The sequence below is a fragment of the Anopheles bellator genome, chromosome 2, assembly GCF_943735745.2.
Source record: "Anopheles bellator chromosome 2, idAnoBellAS_SP24_06.2, whole genome shotgun sequence".
Taxonomy (NCBI): domain Eukaryota; kingdom Metazoa; phylum Arthropoda; class Insecta; order Diptera; family Culicidae; genus Anopheles; species Anopheles bellator.
In genome coordinates this window covers 54,302,229-54,317,390 of record NC_071286.1, presented here as the reverse complement: position 1 = coordinate 54,317,390, position 15,162 = coordinate 54,302,229, and the positions used below count along the sequence as shown (strand labels likewise).

Sequence of the window (15,162 nt, the reverse complement as noted above, 5' to 3'; positions counted from 1 at the left end):
TAACTACAATAGTAAACATGGAAGAACTTCACGCGCGCCAGACATGTTCAGGGAAGATAGAAGTTTGACCCTGACGCTGACTTTTGTCAAGGAGAAATACTCTAAACACATTCGCACACCGCGTCTGACCCACTAAGGCAGCCTGGACACTGTCGCAACCGGATTCTAATCAAAACACCCCTCACCGTTATCAGAAAGTAAAGCCGGTGCCCCAGACACCCCGCAACCCGTTTCGCATCATCACCCCTAGCGGCTAGTCACCGGCGAAAGAAAGTAAAAAGACTGGTAAAAACTGATTCCCGCTCGCTCGCTGATAGTACGCGAGAAGTACGCAAAACCATTTACACAACCACAGCAGCAGTGGAAATGGCTCTGCTGGTGTGTGTCTGAGGCCCGCACTGATAAGAAGCCGCAGTCCTACGCAAGAGCTGCATCATTAGAAGCCGGCAAAACCGTTGTCCAATTCGTTCCGACGACCCGTACCGAGCAGTTGTCTGTGAGTGAGTCTGGTGAGACGGTTGGCGGGGCCAGAGTTCCCGTACCGGAACTTCGTCTTCCTCGCGGGCTGGCGAGCTAACCTGCTGCACGGTTCGTAATTTGGCCAGCAATCGGTTGTCGAAATTGGAGAACCACAGCTCTCTCACCGGCAAGGCTGGCTGGCTACGGCGGGCGGTCCAAGTCGAAAGCGCAGTGACCTCAAGTTGATGGAACAGTGGGTGATGGAGTGCAGGAACGAATAGATACTGGTTTTGGTTTTGTGATTGTTAAACTTTTGGTCATACGTAAAATTATACGGTCCAAGGGTTCTTCATCGACCATCCGATATGTCGTAGGCAGCTGACAAACCTGGTAAGTACAGCCACCCCGATACGATAAGCAACTGTGGATGAGATACAACCAAATGGCAATTAGCACCACGTGAACCGCTAGTGACCGCCGTGGTGCAATGTTTACCCAAAAGGACACATTGTACAACAAGCGCACAGACCTGCTGTCATCCTGCTCTTGTTGGTGCGAAGTGTTTTAATATAAGAGAGAAAAAAATTAATCAGCCTGATAGTAGCTTATCAGCAGGGGTTGTTCATGGTGGACCGCAAAGTTTCGCTCGCAGAATCGCCGGTTTGAGCTGCCGCGATCCGGTTCCGCCATTATTTACACTCCCCGTACGATACGGAATGAACACCAGACGTAGGAGATAAGTACGACAATTCATCTACAAACACTGCCTTTACGAGCCCATTTGTCTAGGGCTAATAGCAGGGGTCAGTGATATAACCGGATGCGACCATTTTTCGTCCAGTTCGTATTGTTACGCCCTAGCGTTACAGCTTCCCAGCAAATCCTACGCCATACCGGGCACTTCTCGCTACGTCGTTGACCTTACGCGTGGAGCACTCACTTAAGCTGCTCCTTGGGATCGGAAGATCAATCTACTACCGCCAAGTACTGCGGGTCAAGTTTCCTTTTTGGGGGTAGCGAGTACGACTCAGTCCTTAGTTCCGAGTTCCGAGAGTAGGCTTTTACGGAGCTACTTTTAAGCTGCGCTGGATAAAGCTCTCTACGGCGAGTTACGACAAGGATGACCATCGTGAATGAACTGATAGAGAAATTGTAGGAACTGGACGATGGACACACCAAAATCCCAAGCCTCAAAAGCGAACGTTACTCTCAAGGACGTTTGTTTACGGATCACTTATCGGAACGAAGGATGACCTCGTCCGGTAGCATCCGCCCAGTGGGTTATCACACCGGCCAGAGGATCGTGCTCCCGCGACACTGGAATTTGGAACCCCGCGGCGATTGGGCGATGGGAATGAATTCCGGGATGTTGGTGCTTTATGCTTCTAATCGCAAACAGATCTACTAATAATGAATTTAAACGTCGCAATATGGTGCCCTTTAGAAGGTCACAAGACGTTACGGGTTTCGTCTTGGAACCGTTGGCGGAAGAAAAGCATCTCTGGAATATAACGGAGCTTTCGCGCCGAGGAACGTTCCGACCTTGGTACAACTGGCGACGGTGGTTACGGGTGGGCATCCTTTCCGGAAGTGTGTTCAACCGCGCCATCATCAATCTTACAAAGCGTTTCTCCAGAGTTTCTACCCTCCTCGTGATGATGAATGCTAAGTTAGCTTCAACTTGTAATTTATCCATCGTTTAAGTCTCACGGCGCAACACGGGGTGCCCCTACTTGATTCGTTTATTAATCAACTCCGTGGACTTCTGAGCTTCCCGGAAAAGATCTCGGCCGATGCTTTCTCTTGCTAGTCCCACGCGTAGTGTTTGCTTTAATTATGCCGAATGAAGAAGGTGTGAACGTAAGAACTCTGCAGCCAAACGATCAGTAAACGAGCGAGCAAACCATTATTGAGTCATTACCACTGTCACCCCACACGACCACTCCCCGGCGCCGGAAGGAGGACTTGTCGAGTGCCGTCGATCAGGTTTTTGTTTTGTCCGGTAATCACTTCTCAACACCTGAACGGCTGAGCAACGGCGGTTTACCTTTTTTCGACTCGGCGCAGCGAAAGCATTGGCATCAGAAGTTCCCCTCTGAGCGGTCTGATGTAACGATAAGCTCTGGCTCATCAATCACCTCTCAGGGCACGTTTCGAGAGGAAAGCCTCGCAGAGTCGTGCACATGTGGTGCCTCTAGGACTGGCGGATGGATCCAGACGATTCGCGTAACTCTTTCAAGTGGCACAAAAAACGACCCCCGGGAGCTTCAAGAAAAAAAGGACTCCACGCCGACGATCGGTCGGAATTGCGCGGCAACAATCGCGTCACCGGTCAAATGAAAGGCACCGGGGCTAGATCCGCGATCTTCCCGGTATCGTGACCGTGACACACGAAACTGGCCACTGCTGGCTGTATCGTGCTCCTCCCGTGCGTCAGCCCTGCCGATAACACGCCGGAGAACGGCCGACATCGGACGTCGTTCCGCGGAAAAACATTGTAATCAAAGTGACATTTTGTGCGCCTCTTCTTTGATCCGATCCACCCGGTCCGGTTGGGGTGGCCGGCGCTACCGTGCGCAAGTTATTAAGCATAATCGTGACAGAACGTTCACTTTTATCAAACCCCAGTACGTTCTCTGTTCTGACGTGCCGTGGCGCAAAACGTGACCTGATTCGTAACTCCGGTGATCGCGGACGGCACAGGGAATGCGGCTGCTACCGAACCATTCCAAGTGCCAGTTGATAACTGTCTGGTCAGCGCGGTCCAGTGTCTGGTGGACTCTAGTGTTTCCTCGTTCGATAACGCAACTGCTCGAAGTGGATAAATCCGGAAACGTACGCAACCGGCGCGAACAAAGGGTGCTCTCCGCGCAGAACAGTGAGCCACCCCGTTCGTCCGTCCGTCCGTCCGTCCGTGGGGCGAGGTCGTCAAACTCCCCGTTCCAGATTCCAGAGACGTACTACCACGTAAGCTTTTTCTTGGGACTTGGGACCTAATCTGGCCACTTTAATCTACAAATCGGCGAGTGATAAGCAGACCCACAAAAACCGGTTCGAACAGCTAGGATCCGCTAAGGTTGGTGCCCCAGAAGCCCTTGGGGGGGTCCCTGGCTTGTTTACTTACCATCCGTTTATCAGTATCTGGAGCAACGATTGCTAAAACAGATAATTTTGAAGGACGGTGTTCAATCCGTTTTTCTCGACATGTTACGTGGGGCCGCGTAATTAACCTGCCGTCCTGAACGACACCAGACGACGATGATTCATGAAAGGTGTGACTTTCAGATATACGCTACCTATTGTGTTTTTGCTCTTCTAACGTCATAGACCCAAATTGGCTGGGAAATACCTCATTCAGCACGGATGAAGCACCCAACGTTGTTTTCTTTCGATGGAGTATTTCTTAAATTTATGTCAAAGCGCAGCGATGCTTAAAGAAACTAAGACGCAGACATTTAAGTGTTTGTCCACGAAGGAATCTGAACCCCTCATTTGGTCTACGCCTAATTTTTTGTCGGTTCGAGAATTCTTCCAAGCAGTGCCTCAGTAGTTAATGAAGACAAACAATTCAGGCATAAATAAGGTTCTCGAACAAGAGCGACCTTCTTTACGCATTAGTATCAATTTAGTAATTTGAATTCAAATACGTCACGCAAACTGTAACAATCCACTCGTTTTGGCCTTCGCCAACTTCTTCTGGATGGTAAAAAAATATGATTCATTTGAGGAATATTGTTGTCTCTTGAGAGGTTTGCAACTCAAAAGTAAACACATCAACCTGACAGTCATTAAGACCCCAGGCTGAATTCTACACCTCTTATCACACGGCACCGAGGGCGATTTCGGGTCCAGGAGCCACGACCGGCGGTGCTCTGATGGCTCACGAACGTACGCTGGTGATCCTTGTGCACCTTCTCCCCGCTGACATATGTTCGATCTCGCGATCGTGATCGTGAGCCCTCTCTCTCTCGTAAGAGGCTTCTCTCGAAAGCGGCGCGCGCGCAGCTGCTTCGCCGAGCCGGTTCCGCGGGTTGGCGCGGATAAAATCATTGCCCTACTCCGGCCGGACGAACAGTATCGGTTCGGTTCTCGATCGCGATCGACCTTCTCTGCGAATGTATCGTTCGCCGTGCCCATATAGTTATCGCGCGCTACTACGCGTGTTCGCTAACCCTCAGACCTCAGGGAGACCTCAGGACAACAACACTCGGTGCGCGTGTGTACGAGTTTAATTTCTTCCGCCCAGTTCCGTGTAACGTGTTCTGCCGGCGCAAAAACTTGTTCGCCAGCACACAGTTGTGCTGTTGTCGGTGATCGTCATCAGTAGTGCCTGGCAAGAGATGCACCTACAGACAGGACTAGAGAGAGAGTGGGTGATATTTTTGTGACGTTTCCTTGGTTCTCCTCGAAAAGGTCACTGCACCTAGAGCACGCCAAAGTGTCAGTGGGTGATTTTGGAGCAGGAAGCAGCGTGCGTGCCAGTGAACTAATTTACTTCGAAACAAGCGTTCTAATTACCCGCCCAGCACGGCTCGGTTCAAAACAAAGACACCCATCGTGGCGCCGTTGAATAATCGCGCATTTTGAACGCGCTCCCGGCAAAGTCGTGTAAGAAGAGCCCGGGCCACGCTTGGCCGATCGTGACCATCGAGAGGGTGTCGTGAGGCATTAAAAGGAAAAAAAAACAACAAACAAATCATCGGCCAGTTACAGCATCAATCGATCGATCGATCGCCATTTTGGTGACGTAAAGCGTTGCACGTAAACGTCATCGACAGATTGCAGCTCCCCGTGTCTCGTGCTCGCTTGGCCAGCTAGCCCTCCGCGGCCGGTTATGCAAACGTAAAAGACGACCCCCCCGCAACACACTTTTCTGACCGTGTTTGCGTTCTGCCGAAGAATTTTCACCAACACACGCGCCGGAGAAAGTGCACGGTCGTGATCGTGCAACGGCCCGAGCCCGGGCCCGAAAAACCGAGCCCCCCCCCGTCGAGCAAACGACCTTGATCTTGGGAAAGTATCCGAAGCGCGAACTCAGCCGCCGTGTCCTACTTCACGCAGCAAACGTTTCGAGCGGGACGGCGAAGCAATAGAAGAAAGATCGGCAACAACGGCACTGGTGGTGAGCCGCGCGAACACGTTTACGTTTGTGAGCAGAAAACCGAAACGCTCACGAGAAAGGACTCCCCGCGTGGCCGTGGCCGGGGTGTAATTTGAGTGAAATTCCCCGGCGTCCCGTCGTTGGCGGTGATTTCCAAGAGCCCGGTCGGACCTTCCTGATTGACAGACGGACAGGGTGAAACGACTTCCCGTGCGCAGCCGGGGAAAACACGTGGATGCGATGAATCTGGTGCCGGTGGGACGGTTCGGTTCGCTCGGGGGTCACGACAAGATTGGCACCGTTTCGCGCATGCTGCCGGACGGTTCGACCTTCTTCCGTGGCACCTGTCGCAAAGATTCGTCAGCGGGTGTTGGCGCCGGCGGCGACCAAAACCGGGATCCGGCCGCGTTCGACGAGGACGAAGAGGACGAGGAGGTGGACCTGAGCCGGTTCGCGAGCGAAAAAGATACCCGGGCGTACTTCAAGCGAAAGCTGGCCATCTTCGAAGCGTCCATGATGACGCCGGCCACGGCCAATCGGCGGCTGGCGGCGCGCAAGATCGCGATGGAAAACTACGGCTACGATCTGTTGGACGGCGCGACGGCGGCCAGTGGACTCGAGCTGGAGATGGATTGTGTCCCTCCGAAACAGCTGCTGATGTACTTGGTCAGGTAGGTGGCGAACGGAGGGCCGGTGAGCTGACCGTGATGGGCCATAACGGTCCTCGGACGATGATTGACCGTATTGTAGAACGACGAAAGGGCCAAGTTCAAGAGAAATTAGAATGTCTTATGAGAGAGTGAGAAAGAAACTGACTTTGATTAAAGGACAAGGTTCTGGAGACGTGCGGCACGCGGGTCACGCGTCCCTCACGTCCATTAGACCGACGGTGACACATCCGGCTCCGGTAATGAACCGTTGATTAAACGCCATTCTAATGTTGGTTGACGTGATTTCTCTGGCGCAACATCGGGGGGCCTCGGAATCCGTCACGCTTTATCCGTGTGCTTTATGAAGAGAAAATGTTTGCCGATGATTGATGTGAAACTGTTGACTGCTAAGTGTTACCTAGGTGAAAGGGACCCCGTTCTCTACCCGGATGGGGGGGGAGGCAACTCTTCTTTCTACTCTCGGCACATTCTTCCTCCTTAAGCTACCAAGACGGGGCTATAAAATATTGCATGCGGTTTCTCCCTGAAAAGTGCATTAACCGTTTAATGGCATTTTTATGTTATTGCAAACTTGTGGGCCGGACATTAAGAACATTAAATTGACCGCCGAATGGAAGCAGGCTTTTGCAAATCCCGTTCAAGTATGCAAACCAGCCATCTTCCAGGCGAGAAAGAAATAACCTGAAACGGAGTCGTAAACGCACAAATGTCGGCTTGAAACGAAGTCGTAAACACAAATCAAGAAACCCCTTATCGTTCCTTATCGTTTCCTTCTAATATGGCGAGGAAAGTACTAAAAACCTCCCCCCGGCATCGGAATGCTCTTAATTCGCGCAGCTTTGCATGATCGAGTACGAAACTATCAACGCAAATTACCGACATTAATATTTCTGTTTTATTTGTATTCAATTAACGGGATAAAACGAGTTCGTATTGAGCGTGACTGGAAGGTTTTATTGCCACCCGAACGCGACTGTCGTCAGCGGGCTCGTTGGTCTAGGGGTATGATTTTCGCTTAGGGTGCGAGAGGTCCCGGGTTCAAATCCCGGACGAGCCCACCTGCTGTGGAATCTTTGTTTTTTATCTTTTTCACTCATTCACCACCATTTCTGCGACATATTCTTTAGTGTTGTAGCATCAATAAAAATGCTTTTTGCGCTTCCTACTCATGTTTTATGCCGTCTGGCCGTTCTCTGTCAACAACCTGCGGCCGTTGCCAAGCCGACCGATGCCTAGCCGAGCGTGAGCATATAATGTTAAATTAATTTTTGTTGCTGACGCATGTACACCAGCACTCGGAGGCTCTTTTGAGAGGAGGCTCTGGTTGTTGATGCCGTGTAATGCCTTCGCCTAGAACCGTGTGCTTCGAGTCATTAATTTTCTTTCTGGCCACAAAACCTAACCCAACCGTCTGTGACCGGCCCAGTGTTTCTGACGCGCGCACCGTTCTGAGAGACCGCGTTCAAAGCGCAATAAAACTGGCCAGTCACACACAAGGGCCAAGAAACAGCCGCGGAAGAAAACGAGGCCAATCGGAGTCACGCTAAAATTTGTAAACAAACCTGACCCACCTGCCTTGACCACCGATTCCCACAGGAGACCCCGTCTCGCGGGGGTCTCCTAATGGCCAACCTTTACTAAAAACGGCGGAGCGTGAAAAATGAAGGACGCGAAAAGTTCGACATTCCACAACCGCCAGAGCCGGGATTCGGCTCGTCCGGGACCGCGGCCAGCAAACGCGCAAAATCGGTTTGTTTTTCGCCCGTAGGCGTCGAAGGGTGACCGCCGCGTGTTCCGCCCGTGTTCTGGTGTGGTTCGTTGCTTGGCACTTTTGATTCGTTTTTTTTCTTCACCCGTGTCCCCCTGTAACTGTCATCGGAAATCCAGTTCCCCGTCCGGTTCGGGGCAGTCCTGAAGGGGGGGCTCGGAGATAAACGATAGCATCTCGCGGGCACGGGCCGAGAAATGCGCCGATTCCGTGGCGCCTCGCCGACGTTTTATGCAAATCGATCCGGCCTCAGGAATGACCATTAATCTGGGGACTGGTTACCACTCCGAGGAGAGGTTGTTGATTTCGCTGCACGGAGAGCATTCACCTTCCAGAGATTATTTTTCAGACCCTCCCCGACCGACCGACATATTTGTATGCCTCTTTTTGTGGAACGATAATCAGGAACGTAACATCAGCAAGGCTCCTCTCGAACAGTCTCGAAAATGACTTCCGATTTGAGTGACCGATAAATTGAGCCATAAATTTAATTGATTTATTTGCATGTTTTCAAACGCTTCCCTGGGCGCATTTGTTTTTGACTAACGAACATCCCCCGAACGTGTAATTTGTTTTTTACTGCCCATCCGGTGGTCGGGTTAGTAAACAACACGCAAGAAGCCACCGGCGGCCCCACAGGTTGTTGTTGTCGCGTTGGACAAAACATCGGACTCCCAAAAAATAGGATAGGCTCCCCCCTTTCAAAGGTGACGGCGGCGCAATATGTTGTGTTGGCCTGGTCACTCCAGACCCCGGCCAGAAAAAAAGGCCTCGGTCCAGTGCCCAGGAGTGGTGGTGGAATTTCGATGATCATCAAACCCCGATCACGATTTCTCCGTCGCTGGCGCGAAGGATTGGGAATCGGTTGGAGGTCACCGACTCGAGGAAGTTGGCAAAGGTCTGGATCTAACCGAGAGCGGCCACAGAACAAGACGCCTGCCACGCCGCAGGCGTTAGAACCGCGTTTCCGCAATTCTAGCGAGGGGTTCGACTAATACAATTTATTACGCTTGCGATCGCGGCTGAGACCTTCCGACTAGAACCGTGTTGTAGTGGTCGGTGCTGTTCAGCCGGTGGCCGATAGATCTATCCGCTCTCTCGGTCGGATAAAATGTGTTTCCCGCCGATAGAGATCGTGACTCTCGAAAGCTGGAGATTTCTTCCTGAAACCGATCGATAGAGAGGCCCACCGGGCTGCTGTAGGAAAGAAATGCACCGATGATCGATGGCGGAATTGCACTTGCACTCGCGACAAGGCGCACCGCACGCTAAAGTAACGGAAGCGAAGCGAAGCGAAGCGAAGCGAAAATGTAAATCTACAGTTAGGCGTCAACCTTGAGGCGCACCGCTGCCCGATTACCTGTTCCAGCGTCGACCGGGACAGGGACGGACCCACACAGGGAGGGCGGTGGGACATCTTTTCCGAAACCATCACCCCGAAACCGGTGACCAGTGCGGCGGCGGCGGTGCGGAGCGTGGCAGGGCGGGGCGACTCCCGCAGGCGGCGACCTTCCTCCTCGGAAACCGGTTCTCTGTGACTAATCGTGTGCGCGCACCAGCGCGTTGTGATTGTGAACTCACGGCATGCACCGCACGCACGCACTTGCGCACGCGTAAACATCCGCATGGGACACAGGCACGCAAGCCAGTGGGCCGAGATTACGATCTTCGGGTCGTGACCTCCTCCGCTCCAGTTCCGGTCGCGCAAGGGAGAGATTGGGGGGTTTTAGTTTTGCTCCGATTAGGGTGCGATGGCCACACAGCTTCCGTCGCGCAAGGTGATGGCCGCCGCTCAAAAAGATGCCCCAATTGTGGATCCCGTCGGAGCGCGCCGTGGCGGTGAATGTGAAGGTCCCACCGTGCGACAGGGCAATGACCACCGTTGCCCGCCACAAATCATCTCACAGTCGGTCTGCCCGCGGGGCACACTCGAAATTGTGCAAACTTCCCAAACTAAGCGCCGCAAGGCCGGAAGTGGCGGGTTAGACGGGGGGCAGCGACACACTCTGAGACACATATGGCTGCGCGGTCAATAAAACTGTATTTTTGCACCAATGTCCTTCGGTTCGAATTTAGGCCTGCGGGATGGCGATTCCCGGGCGAATTAGGGGATGTTTTTATGCTCGGGACGTCAATGGAAGAACGTACAATAGAAAGATCCTCTTTTTGTAACTTGCTACGGTTTGCGATGGTTGCTAATTGCCGTGAAACTCTTGCCACAGTTATTTTCAGTTTGCTTTTAACCGTTAACGAACTTCGTTAAATTTCTAATCATTCTCCTGCAGCACCGCATCCTAGACACGAACCTCCGCTCACGCGTTGGCTGTCAAAGCATCAAATGTCAAACGCGTCGGAAATCTGACAGATCAGGATGGATCTGCTCTTTCGGAGCCGTGTGTGTGTGTGTGTGTTCACGACGAGGCGGTTCAAACATTTACATTTACTGCTCATTCCAAGGTAACTTTTCCGACGGGGAAAATTCATTTTCACGCCGAAGTGTTTTCCGATGGAAGTTTTCAAGCTGTTGCTCTCCAAGTGCAGGACGATCCTGCGGATTCGGTTACGTTACGTTACGAAACAAGGTCCGACCCAGCGAATGACAGCCAGTGCTGAGCAGATGAGGTGAAGGGGTTGTGCAAAATAACAGCTGATCTGATAATGCTGATCTGGCCGGATGTGCTCGGAACGCGAAAACGTGAGAAAAACAAAGCGTAATTCGTGCAACTTTCACGCAAACACGCGCACACACCCGGGCACAGCACCCGTTGACACAACGGTGAAGAGCAAAAAAGGAAAACGAGGGACTGAGTGGCAAAAACGAGTGGCACATAAATAAATTCTCGTCGAGCCACTGTTTACTTTGTGAACCATCGAATTTTCGCTTCTCTTTTGGCGACCGACAGGCAAGGTGGTCAAAGTGGCCAGTGGCCAAAGCCTGCGGGAGGTTCTACGCAGTAAGGACACTCCTGTGCACGAACGAAAAGTAACCTTTGGAAGGTGTTCCTCGGTGCTTCACCTAGTGAAAAACTAGGAAATAAGTTTTTCCGCACTCTCTGTGTGTCCGCGTGTGTGCGCGCAGCTGGTGTCCTTGAGCGGGGCGAATTCTATCAGTATAGTTCAGGTTCAAGCGCACCGCCATCCTTCGATCAAACACAGCAGCTGCTTGTGAAAAAGTTAACTAAGCTAATCGGACCATTCGAAACCACTCCCTTCGCCTTCTGCGATGTGTCCTTCGTCCTTACGTTCAGTCGACGGTTGCCGTGTTTGTCATCGTTAAACTCATTATTTACATTCCGCGCCACTGTCATCTTTCCGATAACAAACAGTGTGTCCAATTACGTAAACTACGAAAAAAAGGAAAAGATGATGACAGCAGGAAACGGCAAACCACATTCTACTACTTTTACCTTACTCGTCTCCTGGTAATTGAACGGTTAAACTTTCACCGGATTTCGGTTAGTTCCCCCCCTGGTTCGGAGGCCATGTTTCGGTTTTTGCGTGATGGTGTTAATTGATGCAAAAATTACCACTCCTTTTTGTGAATGTGTCCCAGTGCGCCTGAGTTGCCAATGGTATCGAAACGTGACTGCGGCTACCGATAAAGGTATTGCTGGTCATAGTGCCAGGGGACCGTGGTCAGAAAGACCGATTTTTAGGACCGATGACAAAGCTCCCCACAGCATACTACGACAGACTGTGAGGGTCCATTATTATTGGCATAACTCCCAGCCCAACATCCGCTCATAGACATCCAGTGTGAATAGAGTTAAGATTCTGCCGCGATAGGCAAAGCGGGAGTTCACTGAATGCCATTATCGCACGAAATTCTCATCCCAAGTGAATCGGTTAAGTGTATGCCCGAGGCTGAAAAGAAATTGTGGTGAACATTGGGTGTCTCGATTAGTGTTGGAATAAAGGGACGGGCATTCGTTTGATGTTATCATAGACTGGTCTCGTAACACGGCCCATCGGTCCATCGTCCCCATTTCTGAACTTTGCCTAGAGCACCGAATCCCAGTGTTAGTTCGCCATTTGGCGCAATCGGTTGACAGACGGAGACGCGATCACGACCACGACGACTGTCCATGACCATGATAGGGTCTGACCGCGAAATGGCACTGTCCCCGGAAAAGGCCAACTCCGGACTGCCGATGAATGGGGCGTTGAAAAAAAGTCATCTGCAGCGTGTGATGCTGCAAAGGTAGTGTGAATCGTAGAGGAATATCCGCCCCTTTCTTCTTCTGTGCTGTCCACCCTTTGGCCGGGATGGCTTCGATCACAATTCGATGGTACATTTGGTTTAATTGTTTCGCACGCTTTCTTCTTTCCCGTAGAATGGGCTCGTTTACGTCGGCACCGCAGATCAAAAACGTCGACTATCAGGATGACAAACTGGAGATCACGGACGGGATGTCGATAGCGGATCTGCTGGAGTATTGCCGGCTGGCGCGCGGCGAAGAACGGGCACCACTGGTTAAGCGGAAGTTCCTGAAGCCGGTTGACCGACACAGCAACCTCGGTGGTGACCTCACGGACGGGTTCAAAATGTTGAAACTGGATGCCATTTCTAAAAGTAAGCTCTATGCCCCGCGAGAAAAGTAATGTGTCACTAACTTGTCTCTGTGTCTTCGATTGGCCAGCTTGTAGTGAACCTTCCCTGACCGCCCCGCAACTTCGGATATTCCAGTGGAACATGCTCTCTCAGAGTGAGTTGTCAAGCAACCAATCGGATGTTTTGGTTTGTTTCTAAAATGGTCTGTTGTCGTCACAGCGCTCGGAATGCACAATGATGGATTCGTACGCTGCCCGCTGGAAGCGTTAACGTGGGACTGCCGACGATATCAGCTAGTGGAGGAAATCATTCAAAACGACCCCGACATCATCTGTTTGCAGGTGAGGTTTTGGTTAGCGGTTAGTGATTATTTCCGCGATCTGATAATGTCATCTCTCTTACCGCAAAATCACGCAGGAGGTGGATCATTTTAAATTTTTGCAAAAAATTCTTGCCACCCAAAACTACGAGGGAGTGTTCTTCCCGAAGCCGGACTCACCCTGCCTGTACATCAACGGCAACAATGGGCCGGACGGTTGTGCCGTGTTCTACCGCAAGGATCGGCTCGAGATGGTGAACCACTTCACGCGCGTGCTGGAGGTGTGGCGTGTCCAGAGCAATCAGGTGGCGATAGCGGCCGTGCTGCGCACTCGTGACACCCACCAGGAGCTCTGTGTCACGACCACACACCTGAAGGCGCGCAAGGGCGCTCTGCTGTCCAAGTTGCGCAATGAGCAGGGCAAAGATTTGCTACATTTTATCGACGGCGTGGCACAGCACCGACCGGTGATACTATGTGGCGACTTTAATGCCGAACCCATCGAACCGATCTACAGCACGGTGCTCAACCACCGTCCGCTGGGACTGGCCAGTGCGTACGCGGATCTGCTGGCCAGCGAATCGCAGGATGAAAACAATCAGAATGCGGCGAACGCCGGTGGTAGGGTGCGTGCTGTCGAACGGGTCGGCAGCCGGAGTAGCGTCGGATCGTGCCACGGTGACGAATGTGCGCAAGCGAATGGCGGTGAAGTACGGACCGGGGCAGAAATTTCGGCCGCCTGTGAGCCATCGTACACGACGTGGAAGATCCGCGAGGAAGGCGAAGTGTGCCACACGATCGATTATGTATTTTACTCCAAGGACAAACTAACGGTAGGTGATCGGAAGGTCTTTCTCGCGCGCGCGCGGAATAGTCGGTGCTTGATCGTTGGTTGTTTGATTGCAGGTGAAAAACTGCCTCATGTTCCCTTCCGGCGAGGAGATCGGGATCGATCGGACCCCCAGCTTCCAGTATCCTTCCGACCACTTCTCGCTCGTGTGTGACATCGAGCTGAAGGCGGCGGGAAACGCACAAACTGTGAACGATGTCAACACATCGACACCGCCGAACCACCAACTGTAGCGCAGTGCCGCCGAAGCTGAGACACAGTACCCGAAACCTCCCCCGAATGAATTGGTGAATCCTTTGAAACGTTGTACATTTATGTGAACCGTTCTATTTTATGTTTGTGATAGCAACTGTGATTGTGTAAGAATGCAGGTGCGAATGGGTGTCAGACACAAGGCATTGGACTTTTTGGACTAGGGATTTTGTTTGTTTAATTTTAGGTCTCCAATATGTTTTTTAAAACTCTGCTTTGCCACACGTTCTTTTCGTTTCAACAATTTTATACTAATGACTACTTTTGCCATACTTGATAATGAATGATGAAAGGTGGGTGAACTAAGCAGAACACATTTTATCTGCACTAAAACACACATAAACGGGCACAGTGCTTGGTCGAAGAACCCTTAAGACATGTTAATTAGATAGTGGGAGGCCATACTAAAATTGATTCCCCAATGTGGGGGTTCTGGTAATCCCTCTGGAGGTACATTTTGTTGAAAATAATCAGAGCGAAACAAATACTTTACATAATACATATTTATAGATAGAGCGAAGAGCGGTGGGAAAGATAAACCAGATAAGCGTAAGTCAATACAACGAAAATTTGCAATTAAAAGAAAAGCATTATTGGCACACAGGCTGCTGGTTGAATGGGGACAACATTACCCTGGGAAAAGGCCACGCCACGCACAGCTGCCGAATTCCGAACGTTTTACCTACAAAGGCCGCCGAAGTGCATGCTTTTGTGAAGTCGCCATTGTTGATGTTGAACATCGACATGATTGAAGATGTAATGGACGGCCATTGAAACCATTGTTTCTTTCCGGAAGGCAATGAAAGCATTGCTGAAACATGTACCGTTTTGTTTAGTTGACGTGCGAATGCGATCCCCACGGCCTTTTTCTCATATTAAACAACGGTCTTTCGGTTATGGATGAGAAAATTTCCTTGGCTGTATCAATTTGTAGCTCAGTCCGATATACACCTCATTTGGATAAAGCACAGCCCTTTTTTCGTGGCTTCGTCGCAAAGCACGTTGACGTTGGAGAGAAAATGTTTTAGCCCAGAGAGAAGATTATATTTTCATACCGCTAGCAGCGTAGCAGTGGCCGGTTTAGAAGAGAATAAGAGTAAATTGTATTTATAATAAAATAAAGCAGAAATCAAAATCTACTTCATTGGGCAGAGTTTGTCTTCTGTCTTCTCGAAATTTCCAAATAATTC

The 15,162-nt window shown here is 51.1% G+C and overlaps 1 protein-coding gene and 1 non-coding gene across 6 annotated transcripts; both read left to right on the top strand.

The window, feature by feature from the left end:
• The first annotated feature begins 478 nt into the window (after positions 1 to 478).
• LOC131212433 (nocturnin-like) lies at positions 479 to 14,968 on the top strand. Of its 5 annotated transcripts, none has more exons than XM_058206296.1 (7): positions 6,206 to 6,231; positions 12,334 to 12,572; positions 12,640 to 12,705; positions 12,771 to 12,892; positions 12,969 to 13,500; positions 13,597 to 13,703; positions 13,777 to 14,968. In XM_058206296.1, exons 1-7 carry the CDS (start codon positions 6,218 to 6,220, stop codon positions 13,951 to 13,953), a joined length of 1,257 nt encoding a protein of 418 aa, XP_058062279.1. In that variant the 5' UTR covers positions 6,206 to 6,217; the 3' UTR covers positions 13,954 to 14,968. The 5 variants fall into 5 exon arrangements, with proteins under 5 accessions (XP_058062277.1, XP_058062274.1, XP_058062279.1 ...); XM_058206295.1 differs by lacking the exon at positions 6,206 to 6,231 and adding an exon at positions 12,151 to 12,200; XM_058206294.1 differs by lacking the exon at positions 6,206 to 6,231 and adding an exon at positions 479 to 849 and having other exon boundaries at positions 12,969 to 13,703.
• Positions 7,217 to 7,288, top strand: Trnap-agg (transfer RNA proline (anticodon AGG)). Its single transcript has one exon. It is a non-coding gene; the product is annotated as a tRNA-Pro (tRNA).
• Positions 14,969 to 15,162: the final 194 nt, after the last annotated feature.